General features: G+C 42.3%; 5 protein-coding genes across 5 annotated transcripts; 2 read left to right on the plus strand and 3 right to left on the minus strand.

Moving 5' to 3' along the window:
* Nucleotides 1–399: 399 nt before the first annotated feature.
* LOC129583691 (uncharacterized) lies at nt 400–2,804 on the minus strand. The gene is made up of 5 exons (XM_055475612.1): nt 2,437–2,804; nt 1,553–1,632; nt 1,272–1,371; nt 1,024–1,112; nt 400–769 (listed from the first exon to the last, which is right to left on the minus strand). The coding sequence occupies exons 1-5, from the start codon at nt 2,690–2,692 to the stop codon at nt 665–667; spliced, it is 630 nt and encodes a 209-aa protein (XP_055331587.1). The 5' UTR covers nt 2,693–2,804; the 3' UTR covers nt 400–664.
* An 832-nt stretch (nt 2,805–3,636) lies between these two features.
* Nucleotides 3,637–5,239, minus strand: LOC129583645 (mitoferrin-1-like). The gene is made up of 3 exons (XM_055475531.1): nt 4,709–5,239; nt 4,594–4,644; nt 3,637–4,532 (listed from the first exon to the last, which is right to left on the minus strand). The coding sequence occupies exons 1-3, from the start codon at nt 4,826–4,828 to the stop codon at nt 3,780–3,782; spliced, it is 924 nt and encodes a 307-aa protein (XP_055331506.1). The 5' UTR covers nt 4,829–5,239; the 3' UTR covers nt 3,637–3,779.
* Nucleotides 5,240–5,509: 270 nt separating this feature from the next.
* On the plus strand, nt 5,510–11,288 carry LOC129583545 (splicing factor 3B subunit 3-like). The gene is made up of 16 exons (XM_055475367.1): nt 5,510–6,069; nt 6,150–6,226; nt 6,580–6,673; nt 6,756–6,928; nt 6,986–7,240; nt 7,315–7,452; nt 7,522–7,625; nt 7,697–7,868; nt 7,936–8,104; nt 8,302–8,609; nt 8,664–8,819; nt 8,903–10,009; nt 10,094–10,396; nt 10,499–10,642; nt 10,733–10,837; nt 10,943–11,288. Exons 1-16 carry the CDS (start codon nt 5,844–5,846, stop codon nt 11,081–11,083), a joined length of 3,672 nt encoding a protein of 1,223 aa, XP_055331342.1. The 5' UTR covers nt 5,510–5,843; the 3' UTR covers nt 11,084–11,288.
* Nucleotides 11,163–12,983, minus strand: LOC129583546 (glucose-fructose oxidoreductase domain-containing protein 1-like). The gene is made up of 3 exons (XM_055475368.1): nt 12,468–12,983; nt 11,845–12,356; nt 11,163–11,632 (listed from the first exon to the last, which is right to left on the minus strand). The coding sequence occupies exons 1-3, from the start codon at nt 12,850–12,852 to the stop codon at nt 11,315–11,317; spliced, it is 1,215 nt and encodes a 404-aa protein (XP_055331343.1). The 5' UTR covers nt 12,853–12,983; the 3' UTR covers nt 11,163–11,314.
* A 96-nt stretch (nt 12,984–13,079) lies between these two features.
* LOC129583548 (DPH4 homolog) lies at nt 13,080–14,873 on the plus strand. Its single transcript, XM_055475369.1, has 4 exons — nt 13,080–13,375; nt 13,573–13,702; nt 13,891–13,953; nt 14,378–14,873. Exons 1-4 carry the CDS (start codon nt 13,283–13,285, stop codon nt 14,521–14,523), a joined length of 432 nt encoding a protein of 143 aa, XP_055331344.1. The 5' UTR covers nt 13,080–13,282; the 3' UTR covers nt 14,524–14,873.
* The last annotated feature ends 11 nt before the right edge of the window (nt 14,874–14,884 follow it).

A 14,884-nucleotide genomic window follows, 5' to 3' on the forward strand; every position in this document is an offset into this window, starting at 1 on the left:
AAGAACACATGCGCGAGATGCGCCAAAAAATTTTGATAATATTAATGTTGGCAAAGCCTTATATTTATAAAAATGTTACGTAGCTTTGAACTACAGTACATATCTGTAGCTTGCCGATATCTTTACAGTTCGACTTTCTTAATGTTAAAAACTGGACATTAAAAATATATTAATCTTGTATCTGCGATATGCGGATAATGATGCTCAAATTTTAATCAGTCGTTTCTGAAACTATTTTAACGAATCGAAGACAAATCAAACGAATGAAAGATAAATTTTAAGTATCGAACTACAACATGATATGATCAACCCGGTCTAGCAAAGCCAGCCTAATTATAATTATTAACCTGACTGCTTAATTATTTTGCAGCAGATTAAGCATGAAAATTCCCTTACCAATTTTTGGACTACTGTACAGTTTAATGTCCGACAACCCCAACGACCAAATTTGAAAATTCAATAAAAAATAATGTTAACAGCTTTCACTCTTAAGAAGGTAAGGGTTGATTTTTTCACCCCTTCCAGATCAGTCTAATGAGTGCGTAACATCGACTGTAAATCTGATCACTTGTATACGTAAGTTATAATAGCACCCATGTCAATTAACAGCAAAGTAATAGTGCCATCGTTCTTCATATAAAACAACTCAGTGCGAAGAAAGTTACTACTGTTCTTCGGATCCGGACTGGATCGGATGTGAATGCCACGCTGGTCGTTCACTGTCGTTACCGGAGTCCGCACTGCAGGCTAATCGTTTCTGGCATACTCCCTGAAATATGACAGCAAAATTATGCGCTTAGATTTTACATCTGACAAGGAGCGCAAGACGGATATGTATGCTACTACTAACATAGTGTACAGATACCTAACGTAATAAACATCTGCATATTTCTAGCCTAAATTTGTTTAACCATCATTTAAAAAGTAAGTGAATCAGGGTACAAGCCGGTGTTAATTAACATTGCGTATTGCTGTACAAGCTTGTTGGGAAAAGGTCATGTATTGGGTACTGAATAATTGTACCTCGCAGCATCCAATGAGAGAATGCAAATCCTGACCAATTCGGCACTTGGAACCTTGGCAGCTGTAGCAATCCCTATCTTCTTGGCATTCTACGACATTTAAAGTTTGGAAACAATTGAATTTTAGAGCAATAAACCTTTGTGCACACGAATCAGTTACTGCATATTACATATTAATTACTGCATACTGCATATTAGATTTAATTAGGTGTCACAGTCACGTCACTGCATAAAATTAACAACACGTACTCAGCCAGCAACGCTTTCCCGGCACGGAAGTTCGCTTTTCTTGGCATTTGAAAGAGAGGTCACTCACTCCTTGGAGGCAATCAGATTCGGAGTTGCACGGCTGGAATGGAATGCACGTGTAGAGACCGTTCAAAATTCAAACAACTAGTTTCAGGCTTTAACAATGGCAGTTGTGATACGGCTGCTGATAAAATATATAATGTGTACAAATTAATCTAACAGTAAAACTGGTAAGCCGACACTTCTCGCAGTCTTTCACCCGAAATTACAAAAAAACTTACTTTTGGACCAGAAAATTGGCAGACATCATTGTGGCATCGATACAAAGAGCGGCAATCGGAATCGCTGGAGCAAGTGCCATCTGCAATACAGTTTGTCGATGGAACAAACTAATGATTATAAATATCTATATATATTTCTCGACGCCCTACAAAATACAGTTTGTAAACCTTCTGTAAAAAGTGAAGGTAATATTGCAATAAAAATTAATCCCAAAGATAAATGTGTTTTTACAATCATAATATCACTAAATTCCATAAATTTTCCCACTCAGCTTTTTCGTAACTGTTGCTTTTTCACAAAACATGTACTTACCGAGGATACGCAAGTTTTAGAAACTAGAACGAAACGCACTAAAACAGTTTTTATTGAATTTTTGTGACTCGCACAACACCCATTAAGATCCAAAATCTCATAAGAGAGTATTGAAAAACATCGACACCGATCATTTTTGTTTAAAATGCACACCAGCAACCATAATTATAACAATAACAAACACCAACATCAGAATCATAAAACCTAAATACGCCAAAATTTAATTTCTTCGATGTAAGACATTTTGCACGCAGGTGCATTTAATTGAACACTGAATACATCAGTACAGCAGTACATACACATAATTTCCAGTTAATAACTACTAACAGGAATACCAGCGTTATCTTGTATTAATACACCAAGAATAACTTTGTCAAAAAGTTTTCAGCGAATGCCTGTTTTACAGTAAAAGCTTTAATTTTGAAAGCCGGACAGTTATCAGTAATTACCATGGCTTTTCTCTATTTTACAGCCTCAAATGGCCAACTTTAAATATGCTAAGTGTTATAGAAAATTTTTCCTATGGACAATAACTAACGCGAAAATATTTACTAACATGCGTGCAACTTACAAGTAAGTTCCATGGTTGGCGCTCCACGCGGCTTGCAGAGTCGCAGTTTGGTGTCGCACACCGGTGCTTGCAGGTCGTGTTCGCAGTCCCGATCCTTGCTGCAGTACTGCATAGCATTTCCATGGCTGGTCAGAAGCTTCACAACGGCATCCTTCGCGCCGGTGGAATAATCCCCATGGTTCTTGCTCCACTCTTTGTCCAGCTTCGCGCAAAAGGCAATGCCCACCGACACCAACAACGACAGAAGGATCTTCATTTTCCACCACTGTTTTGGAATCTACGTTATATTCGGGTTATTCAACTACGTTCAAATTAGTATGAACCGTTCGTGTCACAAACCGAAATAACAGCAGAAGCCATGCCAAACAGAAGGTTATGTACTTTATTAACGATTTAGCCGATCGCTTGGCGTGGACTTTGAGCCCAGCAAAAAATTAGCATTGTTTTCGGTCATTTGCTAATTGAGGTGATATACTCACTAACAATTCGCTTTACTATTTCGCGGGGGAGAAGGCAAAAACTGTATCGCGACGTTCCAGTTTGCAAATAAAAACACGGACCACATTAAGAACGTCGGCGGCAGCTGTGCGGAGAAGATGACGAAGTGGGACTGGATAAAACATACAAGACAGACCTTTCAACTTTCGGCTTTGCGTTGCACCTACATAAATAGTTCAAACGACTACGCTTGTCCACCGGTTTCAATGCAGATGTTACGGAGAGAAAACTAAAAGAACTTTAGACATTCTGTTCAAATGTAACTGAAAGGTCACTGTCACTGTAAATTGTAAAGCTGAATCATGGACCAGCATTTCAAAACGCAGGCACACCGTCAAAAAACCACTCAATCGTAATTTTCCAGGAAAAGAAAAAAAATTCCACTATCGGACATACCGAGTATAAGAATTTCAGCGACGATTCACCGGACGATTGGGTACTGTACAGTAGTAGTTGAGTTGAGAGTCTGAGACTGATAAATTGGTCCAAATTATTATTGCTGGTTTGTTCTTGCATATTGTAACATAAGAACAGCTGCAGCTCCACCGATCTGATTTAAACTCACAACCGGACAATTCACGGCGGACAACTGTATGAGTATTAAGATATTCCGTGGAGATGTTAGCATTTCCGGAAAAAAATGTTGGTTGTTTAAGGGTAAATTATGTCGCAGAAGTAATTGCGCAAATTTTATTTACCTGCATATTTATTTTTTATCATCTTGAAAACACTTCAGCAGCACATGAATTATACTTTGCACGAAAACAAGAAAAGCTAACAACAGCATAAAATGTCACAAAAATTTAAGGCTATCTTTTCTATCACAAACAGATCGGTTGGGTTTGTCACCGTTCAGTTTTTGTCAAATAATTTTTAAAAAATTCATACACAGACCAGGAGACGGCTGTTGAGGGCATCTGATAAATTACCCGGGCCTGCAATCCCTGGAAGAAGCCCCACATTCCCCTGTGCGCATAGATGGTGCTCAGCGCGCCCAACAAGCCTTTGATCACCGTCCCGTTCACTCGCACATTCCCCACCCCACCGGCAGCATCCACGCGCTTCTTCATCAGCTCCTGCGTATTCAATAGGGTCTTGCACACATCCAGTGGCGTTGTAAGGGCAGCGGCGGCGCCTCCCGCAATGGCACCGGAAACGACATGGGTGGCCGGTGAATACTGCCGCGAATGATTTAATACATCCTGTGACGATTCATAGATGACGAAATGGGAAGCTTGAAAGGGAATGTTCATGACCAGCTGCGTAGTGTAGCTGCGGTAGAAGGCTTTCAGTCCTTCGGATCGATACATGGACACCATGCACTGGAAAGTGTTCCGGTACGGAGAATTACGCATTTGCATGCGATTCTTCACGGTGTCCGCGGGTGTCATGATGGAGTCGTGGAGGAGCGTGGCAACGGCGCCAGCGCATGCCACGGCCGCGGAGCCATGCAGTATGGAAAACGAGTCGAACAGACGCTTCAGGCGTTCGTAACAGGCAAAATACAGTGCGTGCGCGGGTCCAGCGCCAGCGACCATGGCGGACATCCCGCGTAGAGGCCGAAATAGACCTTCCTCGCGAACAATCAGGTGGAGGGTCTAGAATCACCAGGTTTTCAAGTGCATAAATAAACACAGCTGAATAAACTGATTTTCGAACCTGAAACGGTCCGCCATTCCTCGTCACACTGGTTATGCTCTGCATCCTGGTCTACGATGGACAAAAACAATTTTATCCGCTATTTTCTTGCTGTTTTGCCATCCTGTCTCTTTACCTTCACAGAATCGATGGGGAACATAATGCTGTGCTCCATAATGCCGGCCAGCGAACCAGCTGCCATATATGTAACCATGGGCAAACCTTCCGGCAAGGACTCGTAGTCATCATCCTCCATCTCCAAAATCCGGCATACTCCGAAATAACGGAAGGTTTAGAACTAGCCACGCACTCACTACTTCGGAGACTTGCGATATCACAGCGATTCAAAAAGCTCTAATGTTAAAACAATAAAGAAGTACAGGAACATGCAGTGGGAAGCATCTGATGTATACTCCAGGCAGTATAATGTATGGCAGGCATAAAATATTCGAGAAATGCAAAGATGCAGGACAATCAAATGGTCTGTAGAATCCTAGCGAAGAGCAATCGCTCGAAAGAATCAGAAATGGAAATTTGTACCCTCTCCACAAGGTACAATGACAAAATCTTGTGGAAATAATGAGTAAATGTTGACGCAAGCAAAATCATAATGGCTAATGCGATCGTAATCTGGCAAACAGCAAAAAGTAAAAAATTTGTAAAAGTAAACAAGAAACAAAATTATTACTCGTAGAGAAGACCGTTTTGCGCTGTGCCGGCTGCATAGTAAACGATCGGTTGTAAAATGGAAGCCCGACGGTCTTAGACTGTGAGCGCCGTACGGCACGTCGGCACGACGCGCTGTATGAACTTATTATACTTTCAAGTCGGTCTCATACTGGTCGGTCGGTATTTCGAAATTTGGCCAGTCTTTTTTCGATCAACATGCAGTTTAATTTCAGTGTTGAACTGTTGATGTACCGCGTAGCGAGTACAAGTACTTACGAATTATGATTATTTTTAATAGTTTTTGTGTCAAATAAAATCCTAAACTGTCACAACCGTCTTTTATGTTTTAGGATAGCTTTCGAGCATTGCTGCTGTACTGTTAGCTGGAGTTAACAACAAATCGGTTATTAAGAAACGTAACCATTAACCAGTTATGTATTGTAGATCGTGACGTTTGTTAATCAGTGCGCAATTGCGGATGCTAGTCCGTTCTTAACTGTTCCGTCCTCGTATTATTTGGATTTCCGACAGCCACTTATCTGTACATCCAGTTCCCTCGTTCCGTCGCATACTACGTTGATTTGTGTACTGTGGAAGTAAATATGCACCTATACAGCTTCACTCTTCAGCGACCTACGGGTATAAACTGTGCGGTTCATGGTAACTTCACGGGAGGCAAGCACCAAGAGATCGTTCTCAGTCGCGGACAATGTCTGGATATTATTCGTCCAGACACAGATTCCGGCAAAATGCACATTCTGCACAGTACAGATGTTTTTGGCGTTATCCGTTCCCTGGCTAGTTTTCGACTCATTGGCGGTAGCAAAGGTAAAGCTGACTTTTACACAGGCAGTCCGCAGTCAGAATTATCCGGAGTTTAATGCTTAACGCACTTCTGACTTCTGCAGACTACCTCATTTTGGGTACGGACTCAGGAAAGATCGCTATTCTGGAATTCAACACTGCCAAAAATGCTTTTGATCGGGTTAGTCATTAATAACTAAACAGATTACAGTAAAATAGGAGTAATTTTTGAATTATTTTGTTATAAGCGTAGCCCTAGCGTACTCTAGTATAAATTTTGCTTTGACTGTGTATCTGGCTGATAACTCGTAGCTGTCAGAATTACTGTAGTTATGTAAATTCTGAATTTCCTGACTCTGGCAGTGCCATCAGGTGACCGGAAGAATCGCTTGGCTTCCGGACTTTGTATAGTGCTTGCATACAATTTCAGATATGGTGATTACAGTTTTTCGTATTAAATGTTATATTATTGTCGGTCGGTTTCCGAAGCGCGCAGTTCTACCGTTAAGTGCAACGTTAATTGTTTTTTTCTAGATACATTTGGAGACGTTTGGTAAAAGCGGCTGCCGCCGCATTGTTCCTGGACAGTATCTTGCCACTGATCCAAAGGGTCGCGCTGTCATGATTGGTATGAGAACTGTTTTATTATTTTTACCCCCTTTCTCTGCTTTAACCAGTGCCTAATACTAATGAATTAATTTTATGAACAGGTGCTGTGGAAAAACAGAAACTCGTCTATATCATGAATCGAGACTCTCAGGCGCGGTTGACTATTTCCTCTCCACTTGAAGCCCACAAAGCCAACACTTTTCTATACAATGTTATTGGTGTTGATGTTGGATTCGAGAACCCTTTGTTCGCTTGTTTAGAAATGGATTATGAGGTTAGCGTCAGCTTATTATTATTGTTCTCTCCTTATATTGGCTGATCTGTCATTTAGGAAGCGGATAATGATCCGACTGGCGAATCAGCCCAGAAAGCACAGCAGAGTTTGACATACTACGAATTGGATCTTGGTTTGAACCACGTCGTTCGGAAGTTTACGGAAACCCTTGAAGAACGAGCAAACTTTTTAATTGCGGTACCGGGTGGGAACGATGGGCCTGGCGGAATTTTGGTCTGCTCAGAGAACTACATTACCTATAAGAATCTCGGCGATCAACCAGAGGTTCGAGCACCAGTACCAAGGCGAAGGGTATGAAGTTACGAACTTGATCTCTGTGCTACGCATAGCTGCTGTGGAAGTGTATCATTTTTTTGTTTTTGCAGCACGATTTGGAAGACCCCGATAGAGGCATGATGTTCGTGACTTACGCTGCCCATAAAACGAAAAATCTGTTTTTCTTCTTGCTCCAAACGGAACAAGGGGATGTGTTCAAAGTTACTCTGACCGTGGACGACGAAATGGTGAGTCGATAAAATGAGCTTGAATTCGATTTATGATGGATGCGATCACGTATCGTATTTTCTGTTTAGGTCAGTGAAATACGGATGAAGTATCTTGATACGATTCCCGTTGCCTCGGCTTTGTGTATTTTACGGACTGGATTTCTTTTTGTTGCTTCGGAATTCGGCAATCAGTAAGTGACATACAATGAGTGGTTACTACTGTCATAGCTACCATTCAGTATAAATATGACGGAATTTGTAGTCGGTTGTGCCAGATTGCCCACCTGGGCGACTCACAAACAGATGACCAACCCGAATTCAGTAGTTCTACCCCGTTGGAAGAAGGTGATACATTTTATTTTCGTCCCCGAGAGCCCAAAAACCTGATCATGGTGGATGAATTGCAGAGCTTGTCCCCGATTTTGCATAGCCGGGTGAGATGCATTACTGTTTGTCCGTTAAATTTTGATACTTTGAACACCTTGCCTTTTGTCGCTCCAGATCTTGGATTTAGCTAACGAAGACACGCCACAGCTCTATACTTTGTGTGGAACAGGCGCGCGATCCACTTTGAGAGTGCTGCGACATGGCCTGGAGATAACGGAGATGGCTGTCTCTGAACTTCCTGGTAATCCGAATGCGGTGTGGACAGTGCGAAAACACGCCGACGGTCAGTAGAAATTTTGGTCATTATTAGTAAACCTAATGAGAAATTCATTAATTTGATAAGCTTTTTTAGGCTAACTAAGATATACATAATGTCCTAATATTCTTTGTGTGTGCATGTTGAAATAAAAGCCGAAGTTCTGATGTGCGGATTGAATTAGACATGAAATAGAAATGATATTGTTTCCGGAATTTTTGTAGACAAGTTTGATGCCTACATTGTGGTTTCTTTCGTTAATGCCACGCTGGTTCTCTCCATTGGAGACACGGTAGAAGAAGTTGCCGATTCGGGATTCTTGGGAACGACACCGACCATTGCCTGTTCGCTATTGGGTGATGATGCTCTGATCCAAGTCTATCCCGATGGAATCCGCCATATTAGAGCTGACAAGCGCGTTAATGAATGGAAAAGTCCGGGAAAACGCCAGATCACTAAGTGTGCTGTGAATGAGCGCCAGTTAGTTATTTCTTTGAGCGGAGGCGAACTGGTATACTTTGAAATGGATGCTGTAAGTCGATTTGTCTTTCATTGTTATTTTCTTTTTTTATATGCATTTTTGTAGAGCGGTCAACTTAACGAGTATACGGAGCGGAAGGAAATGCAAAGCGATGTCGTTTGCATGGCATTGGGAGACATCCCGCCCGGCGAGCAACGCTCTCGTTTTCTGGCGGTAGGATTGGCTGATAATACCGTACGGCTGCTGTCCCTGGATGTCCAGGTACTTTAATCCTGTCCTAAGTATAAACAACAGCCCATTGCAATGAAAGACGATTACTGCAGCGTTTATGTATGTGTATGTAGGATTGCTTGTCCCCTTTAAGCCTACAGGCTCTTCCAGCTCCTGCAGAAAGTCTCAACATCGTTGATCTGGGATCGAGGGATTTTCGACGTGACACGTCTACTCCAGCGGAAGCCAGATTAAAACGCGGTGTTTTGTACCTGAATATCGGCCTACAAAATGGCGTACTGCTTCGCTCTGTTCTCGATCCGGTTACCGGGGATTTGTCGGACACAAGAACACGCTATTTAGGCTCGCGGCCTGTAAAATTGTTTCGAACATCGGTCCAAGGCAGTCAAGCCGTTTTAGCCTTATCCAGCCGATCATGGCTCAGCTATCACTATCAAAATCGGTTTCTCCTGACGCCCTTATCATACGAAACGCTGGAACATGCATCAGCTTTCTCGTCGGACCAGTGCCCAGAGGGCATTGTAGCCATTGCATCCAATACTTTGAGGATTTTGGCTCTGGACAAACTGGGTACAGTATTTAATGAAACCGTTACCCCACTCCGCTACACACCCAGGAAATTCGCCATTCACCCGAGCGTTGGAATTATGGTGACGATTGAGACGGATCATAATGCGTATACACTGGAAGGGAAGATCGCTCGCAAACAGCAGATGGCCACAGAAATTTTGTCCAGTGCCGAAGCTCATGAGCAGGAGATGGCCAAGCAGTTGGTACAGGAGATCCTGAGGAGTGACCTTGCAGACGCAGATTTCGGTGCGCCAAAGGCTGGACTTGGGAAATGGGCCTCGTGTGTTCGTATCACTCACCCGGTTGCAGGGAAGACCATCTGGGTAGAGGATCTTCCGCAGAACGAGGCGGCATTTAGCGTGGCTGTTGTTAAGTTTAGTGGAAAAAGTGGAGAGGAAGAATATTTTGTAATTGTGGGAACTGCAGTTGGATTACAACTGAACCCGCGGCAGCTGGCGGATGGGGGACGTTTGAGAACGTATCGATTCGGAGCAGATTACCAGAGACTGGAGCTGCTGCATGTGACACCTGTCGACGAAGTGCCGCATTCCATAGTGGCTTTCCAAGGCAGGTTGGCCGTAGCGGTCGGACGATCCTTGCGAATTTATGATCTAGGAAGGAAAAAACTTCTTCGAAAGTGTGAAAGCAAGGTGAGAATGTTCTTCGGTTTCCTTTTGTTGCTCCTTTGTGATGGATGAGCGGCATGAGCTCACCCAATATCTTTCAATTTTTAGCTTATTCCTAACATGATTGTGGATATTAAAACGATGGGACCGCGTTTATACGTATCAGATTCCAACGATAGCCTATTTTTCATCAAGTACAAAGCGAAGGAGAATGTTCTGAACATCTTCGCCGATGATACCTTTCCGCGCTTCATCACTTGTTCCGTGTTGCTGGATTACAACACTATCGCTGTGGGGGATAAATTCGGAAACGTGTCAGTGATTCGATTGCCGAGCTCTGTGAATGAAGATCACGAAGACGACCCGGCCTCGTTTTGGGACAGAGGTTATTTGAATGGAGCTTCTCAAAAGGTTAGTCCGAAATAGCAGCGAAACGTATGGAAAGTAGAAATAGCATGGAAACGTATGGATAAGCTGACTGCTAAATAATCAGGCATGTTTTTTGAATCGTAGGCGGAGACGGTTTGCATGTATTATGTTGGAGAAACATTGTCAAGTCTTCAGAAAGTTACGCTTATTCCTGGGGGCTCCGAATCGTTGGTTTTCACGACACTGTCCGGTCGGATTGGTGCATTGGTCCCGTTCACATCACGCGAAGTATGTCTAATTGATACTGGAAGCAATTTATTCTCGTTTGTTAGATGACGCTTTTCAGTATTTTCCCGTTTCTAACGATTAATTTTGCAGGATCGTGATTTTTTCCAGCATTTGGAAATGCACTTACGCAACGAAAAGCCTCCATTGTGTGGCCGGGATCACCTGCACTTTCGGTCATACTACTTTCCCGTTAAGGTACAGTACGTATAGATATATTGATATACTCGTAGAGATAGAAGTAAATAATAAACCACCTGTTCGCCTATGTTCGGTTTTTTATTGTCGAATTTTTTACCGCAGGGGGTCGTTGATGGAGACTTGTGCGAGCAGTATAACGCACTCGATTACGCAAAGCAAAAAGAAATTGCAGAGGAACTTGACAGAACACCGAATGAAGTGGCGAAGAAACTGGAAGACATTCGAAATCGTTATGCATTTTAGCGTCTTATTTGTACAACTGAGTATTATTTATGTTGATCATTGTTGTTTTTTGTCAGTTAGGTCGTTGAATAATTTTGGCTTTGAGTTAACATCCGTTTCCGATCGATCTCTGGTTTTATTTTTCGTTGAGACAAGGAACCGAACAAGGAAAGCACCGTTTTCACAACAGAAACGAGAACTCAAACAAAAAAAGATTCAAAAATAATGTCTGATAGCGACAAACCATAAAAGCTACGTAGATGCCGAGTTGGCTATATGGAAACGCTTGAGCGAAAGAAGAACAGTTTGAGCTGTGGAAGCTGTATTATTGTTCCGCAATGGAATTGACACTTCCATCCAGCGCCGGTTTTCGTGAGAACTGCGAATGGCATCGCACACACTACGAGCGTACTGACAATCGACGAATCCACCGGCTGCCTGAAGCTCATCTGGGGAGAAACAACGTCGTTCAGCTGCTTGCTGGAACGCTGTCTTCAACATACTGCACAAGTCCACAACACCGGATACCACCCATTCCGGATGGCGATAGTCGAATCCCACAGCCAGTTCCTAATCACAATAACAAAATAACCATCATTCATTAAATGATAAAATTCAGATAAAACAAATGGGCAATTGCAGCAAGTACTGAAATAATGGCATAAGAATTCAGATTACAAATTCTCAAATCGGCTGCTTACATGTAAATTCAGCTTAAAATTAAATGTTCCACTTCAGCAATGTGTTTGGGAATTGATAGCAGCTAGCAAACACTTGCTTACCGACTTATCGGGCAGCACCGCAGGATCCCTATCATCCAATACTGTGCCTATCCGTTCTCGACAAAACTCCGGAGATTTCTGTACGTGTATGACACCGTCATCTACCATGACTAGCCCTTCTCGTCCGGAAATAGTCAACCGGAAGTTGAAGCTGCCTGGCTGATTGCTGTTGACGAGACAGGTGCAGGGAATATTGCCTTCCAGCAGCATTTGCCAACTGACGAAATCCTCGCGCGTCATATGCTGATCGTACTGGAAGTGCGCTGGGCTACGCTGGAAACGGCGCACTGTCCCACACACCGAATAGGCCCGCTTCCCGGACAGAAACGTTATTAGATCGACAATGTGACAGACCAGTGTGAACAGCGGACCGCCCAGGAGACGACCGATGCATGTCCAATCGTACGGCAACTGCCCGACGGGAGCACTCGGCCCACAGTTAACTGTCACTTCAACGGACTGAACTGCACCGATCTGGCCACTTTCGAGGATGCTTCGCAGTTTGGAAAATCCTACAACCACAAGAAAATTGTGAAGCAGCAAGGCACTGCAAAGTGTCATGATGATTCCTTCAATCTAAAAATATTCCCATTAGCTCAACAACAGATCAGTGATATTTTAACCTGGTGTATGTCGCAATCCAAATGTGGAGATTGTTAATAGTGTAGGATAGTAGAGAGCCTGCTGCATGATAGCAGCGTTGTCTGCGCAGGTGATCCCCAAAGGTGGCTCGCAGATAACATGCTTGCCTGCTGCCAAGGCTTTTGTAGCGATTTCCTTGTGGAAATAGGCCGGAGCAAAGATAAAAACCAGATCGACTTCTTGGTTTTGCAGTAAGACCTCCACTGAATCGGTCGGAAAGGGAATCTGGAAATGCTGACACCATGCGACAGCAGTTTTCATATGCTGATCCCACAATCCAACCAATTCAAACGACAGCCGCTGCAGTTCTCGGATTATGGCGGCGGCCAACGTGCTGCTTCCAAATATTCCAACTTTTGGCAACATAGCATTAATTTTCACGAAGAAAGCCTGTCAACAATCATGTTGCTTTCGAGTCTTGATAGACGAGTTTCTGCGCTTTCATGAGCGAAAAAATGAAATCAACAACAAACCAATCCTTTCCATTTATTGGAACTTCCGGTCGAATCTCCATTGGGCGTCGGTTTCCTTCGCTACGTATCCACTATCCACGCGAAATGCTGACAGGCATCGCTGGCAAGTTGGCGGCGAAATTCATTTTGATTTATGATAAATCATCAAAATGATTTATGATAAATCATCATCGTTTTGATTTATGATAAATCATCAAAATGAATTTATGTTGTAACTGTTGTTCATTTGGGTTCGGGTTTTTATTAATCCCAGTTTTCTCTCCAGGCCACCAGATTTTGTGAAGCTTAGCTGTATCTGTCACTTTTTCTAGACAGAGGACCGAATGCCTCTTCATAATTATTACGAGTCGCTGGAACTTTCATCTCAGTGTTCGGCTGAAGACATAAAAGAAAGTTACCGACGATTGGCCAAGCAGGTAGATAGTAACTGTTACCTTCGTGCTTTTATTGGTTTCTGTCTGGTTTTCCCTTGTTATCCCGGAGTGCATCTTGTGGAGCGAGATTTCAAAAATGAATTTATGCCGTTTACGGTGTCGTGCTATAGTTTGAAAGCAGATTGCTGCGGAACCGGAATAAGTCTTCTAATTTCATTGACGATGGTTTCTTTTTCCAGCTTCATCCTGATAAGTCAAACTCATCATCGAATAGCCCGGCGGATCCCTCCAGATTTCTTCTGATCAGCGAAGCGTATCGTGTCTTGAGCAATCCCGAAATTAGGAAAGAGTACGATAAATGCAGACGAGGTGTGCACTGTACACTTTGGGTATAGTATGTCAACAGTTAAGACTTATAGAAAATATCAGCTCTGTAAAGCATACGGACGCATAACCGGCATAGGTAATTCTTTTAATAATTATAACCTTCACATTGTGAGATGACAGTAGTATTTTCATGATATTTTCATTACCATCTGACTTTATTATATTTGCAGACGCAGAGAAGGCTCATCTGATATATGCAGAAGTGGATTTATCCGATTTAGTTTATTTGGAAGGTAATGTTTGCATTGAATATTGTGTAACTAAACTGCTTTTGTTTTAGCCTTCTAAATATTTTTGTGGATGTAGATATATGCTTGAAAATTTAATTGTAGCGGTGCACGCATTTTATTTAAAATTTCCATGGCTTCTCTGTATTCGCCTATGGTAGCTGAAAGTTTGAATGTTTTGAAACCAACGTTTGCAGGCGCGCACTAGGATTTTACTGTATTTTATACTTTTCACTACCTACTACTTACTACTTATTAGTATGCTTGAAATTCGTCAATTTTTTTCGGCTGTGTTTAATGATACGGTCATTCGTAGGTAGATGACTTTATATTCTGTCGGTTTCGTTAAGTTTTAGTGAGTTTGTTTATGAGTTAATATTTTGTCCAAAAGGATGCTTACATTAAGTAGTGCGAACAATTAATTTCGTAGATTTTGCCACCTTCTCATATCCATGCCGATGTGGTGATTCCTACTGTTTGTCTCAAGACCGACTAAAGACGACCCGAACCCCGCAGTTGGTTATTCCTTGCTCTTCGTGCTCTTTTGTGCTTCTCGTCAATCGGAATGGGGAATGAATTTTATTAGACTTTGATTGCTCGTGAACTGGCGCGAAAGAATTGTTGAAGTTTTTCTGGTGTTTTCGTATCATGGTAATGACTGTTGGTCCATAATTGGCTATTCTCATAAAATGTGTTTTCAACACAACTACCATAACGTAAATACAAATTTTTGCCGCACTTTTATGTTTTTTTTTGGGTAAATTAAACAGTCTGGTGAACTAAAAATTGCTCCTAACCCTTTGTTGCACTAACGATAGTTTTTCTAATGACGGATAATAAGTGTTGCATGAATTATCATCACAAAGGGCATCGAAGAAAGAAAGAAAGCAAGATTGTCACTGCGAATTGCGATTCACTACTGTTGGATAAACCAGAT

This window comes from Paramacrobiotus metropolitanus, unplaced genomic scaffold, assembly GCF_019649055.1.
Source record: "Paramacrobiotus metropolitanus isolate TYO unplaced genomic scaffold, Prichtersi_v1.0 Parri_scaffold0000011, whole genome shotgun sequence".
Classification (NCBI taxonomy): Eukaryota; Metazoa; Tardigrada; class Eutardigrada; order Parachela; family Macrobiotidae; genus Paramacrobiotus; species Paramacrobiotus metropolitanus.

Bases quoted from the DNA above. Each gene is read 5' to 3' on its own strand.
- LOC129583645 (XM_055475531.1), bottom strand. From the start codon at position 4,828: ATGGAGGATGATGACTACGAGTCCTTGCCGGAAGGTTTGCCCATGGTT. The intron at 4,645-4,708 runs GTAAAGAGACAG...TGTCCATCGTAG, and splicing joins TCCCCATCGATTCTGTGAAG to ACCAGGATGCAGAGCATAAC. The intron at 4,533-4,593 runs GTTCGAAAATCA...TGGTGATTCTAG, and splicing joins GGAATGGCGGACCGTTTCAG to ACCCTCCACCTGATTGTTCG.
- LOC129583691 (XM_055475612.1), bottom strand. From the start codon at position 2,692: ATGAAGATCCTTCTGTCGTTGTTGGTGTCGGTGGGCATTGCCTTTTGC. The intron at 1,372-1,552 runs GTAAGTTTTTTT...ATTCCATTCCAG, and splicing joins GCCAATTTTCTGGTCCAAAA to CCGTGCAACTCCGAATCTGA. The intron at 770-1,023 runs GTACAATTATTC...GTCATATTTCAG, and splicing joins CTCTCATTGGATGCTGCGAG to GGAGTATGCCAGAAACGATT.
- LOC129583548 (XM_055475369.1), top strand. From the start codon at position 13,283: ATGCCTCTTCATAATTATTACGAGTCGCTGGAACTTTCATCTCAGTGT. The intron at 13,376-13,572 runs GTAGATAGTAAC...TTCTTTTTCCAG, and splicing joins ACCGACGATTGGCCAAGCAG to CTTCATCCTGATAAGTCAAA. The intron at 13,703-13,890 runs GTGTGCACTGTA...TTATATTTGCAG, and splicing joins GTACGATAAATGCAGACGAG to ACGCAGAGAAGGCTCATCTG.
- LOC129583546 (XM_055475368.1), bottom strand. From the start codon at position 12,852: ATGTTGCCAAAAGTTGGAATATTTGGAAGCAGCACGTTGGCCGCCGCC. The intron at 12,357-12,467 runs GTTAAAATATCA...TTGTGGTTGTAG, and splicing joins TGGATTGCGACATACACCAG to GATTTTCCAAACTGCGAAGC. The intron at 11,633-11,844 runs GTAAGCAAGTGT...TATTGTGATTAG, and splicing joins CGGTGCTGCCCGATAAGTCG to GAACTGGCTGTGGGATTCGA.
- LOC129583545 (XM_055475367.1), top strand. From the start codon at position 5,844: ATGCACCTATACAGCTTCACTCTTCAGCGACCTACGGGTATAAACTGT. The intron at 8,610-8,663 runs GTAAGTCGATTT...GCATTTTTGTAG, and splicing joins TATACTTTGAAATGGATGCT to AGCGGTCAACTTAACGAGTA. The intron at 10,010-10,093 runs GTGAGAATGTTC...TTCAATTTTTAG, and splicing joins TTCGAAAGTGTGAAAGCAAG to CTTATTCCTAACATGATTGT.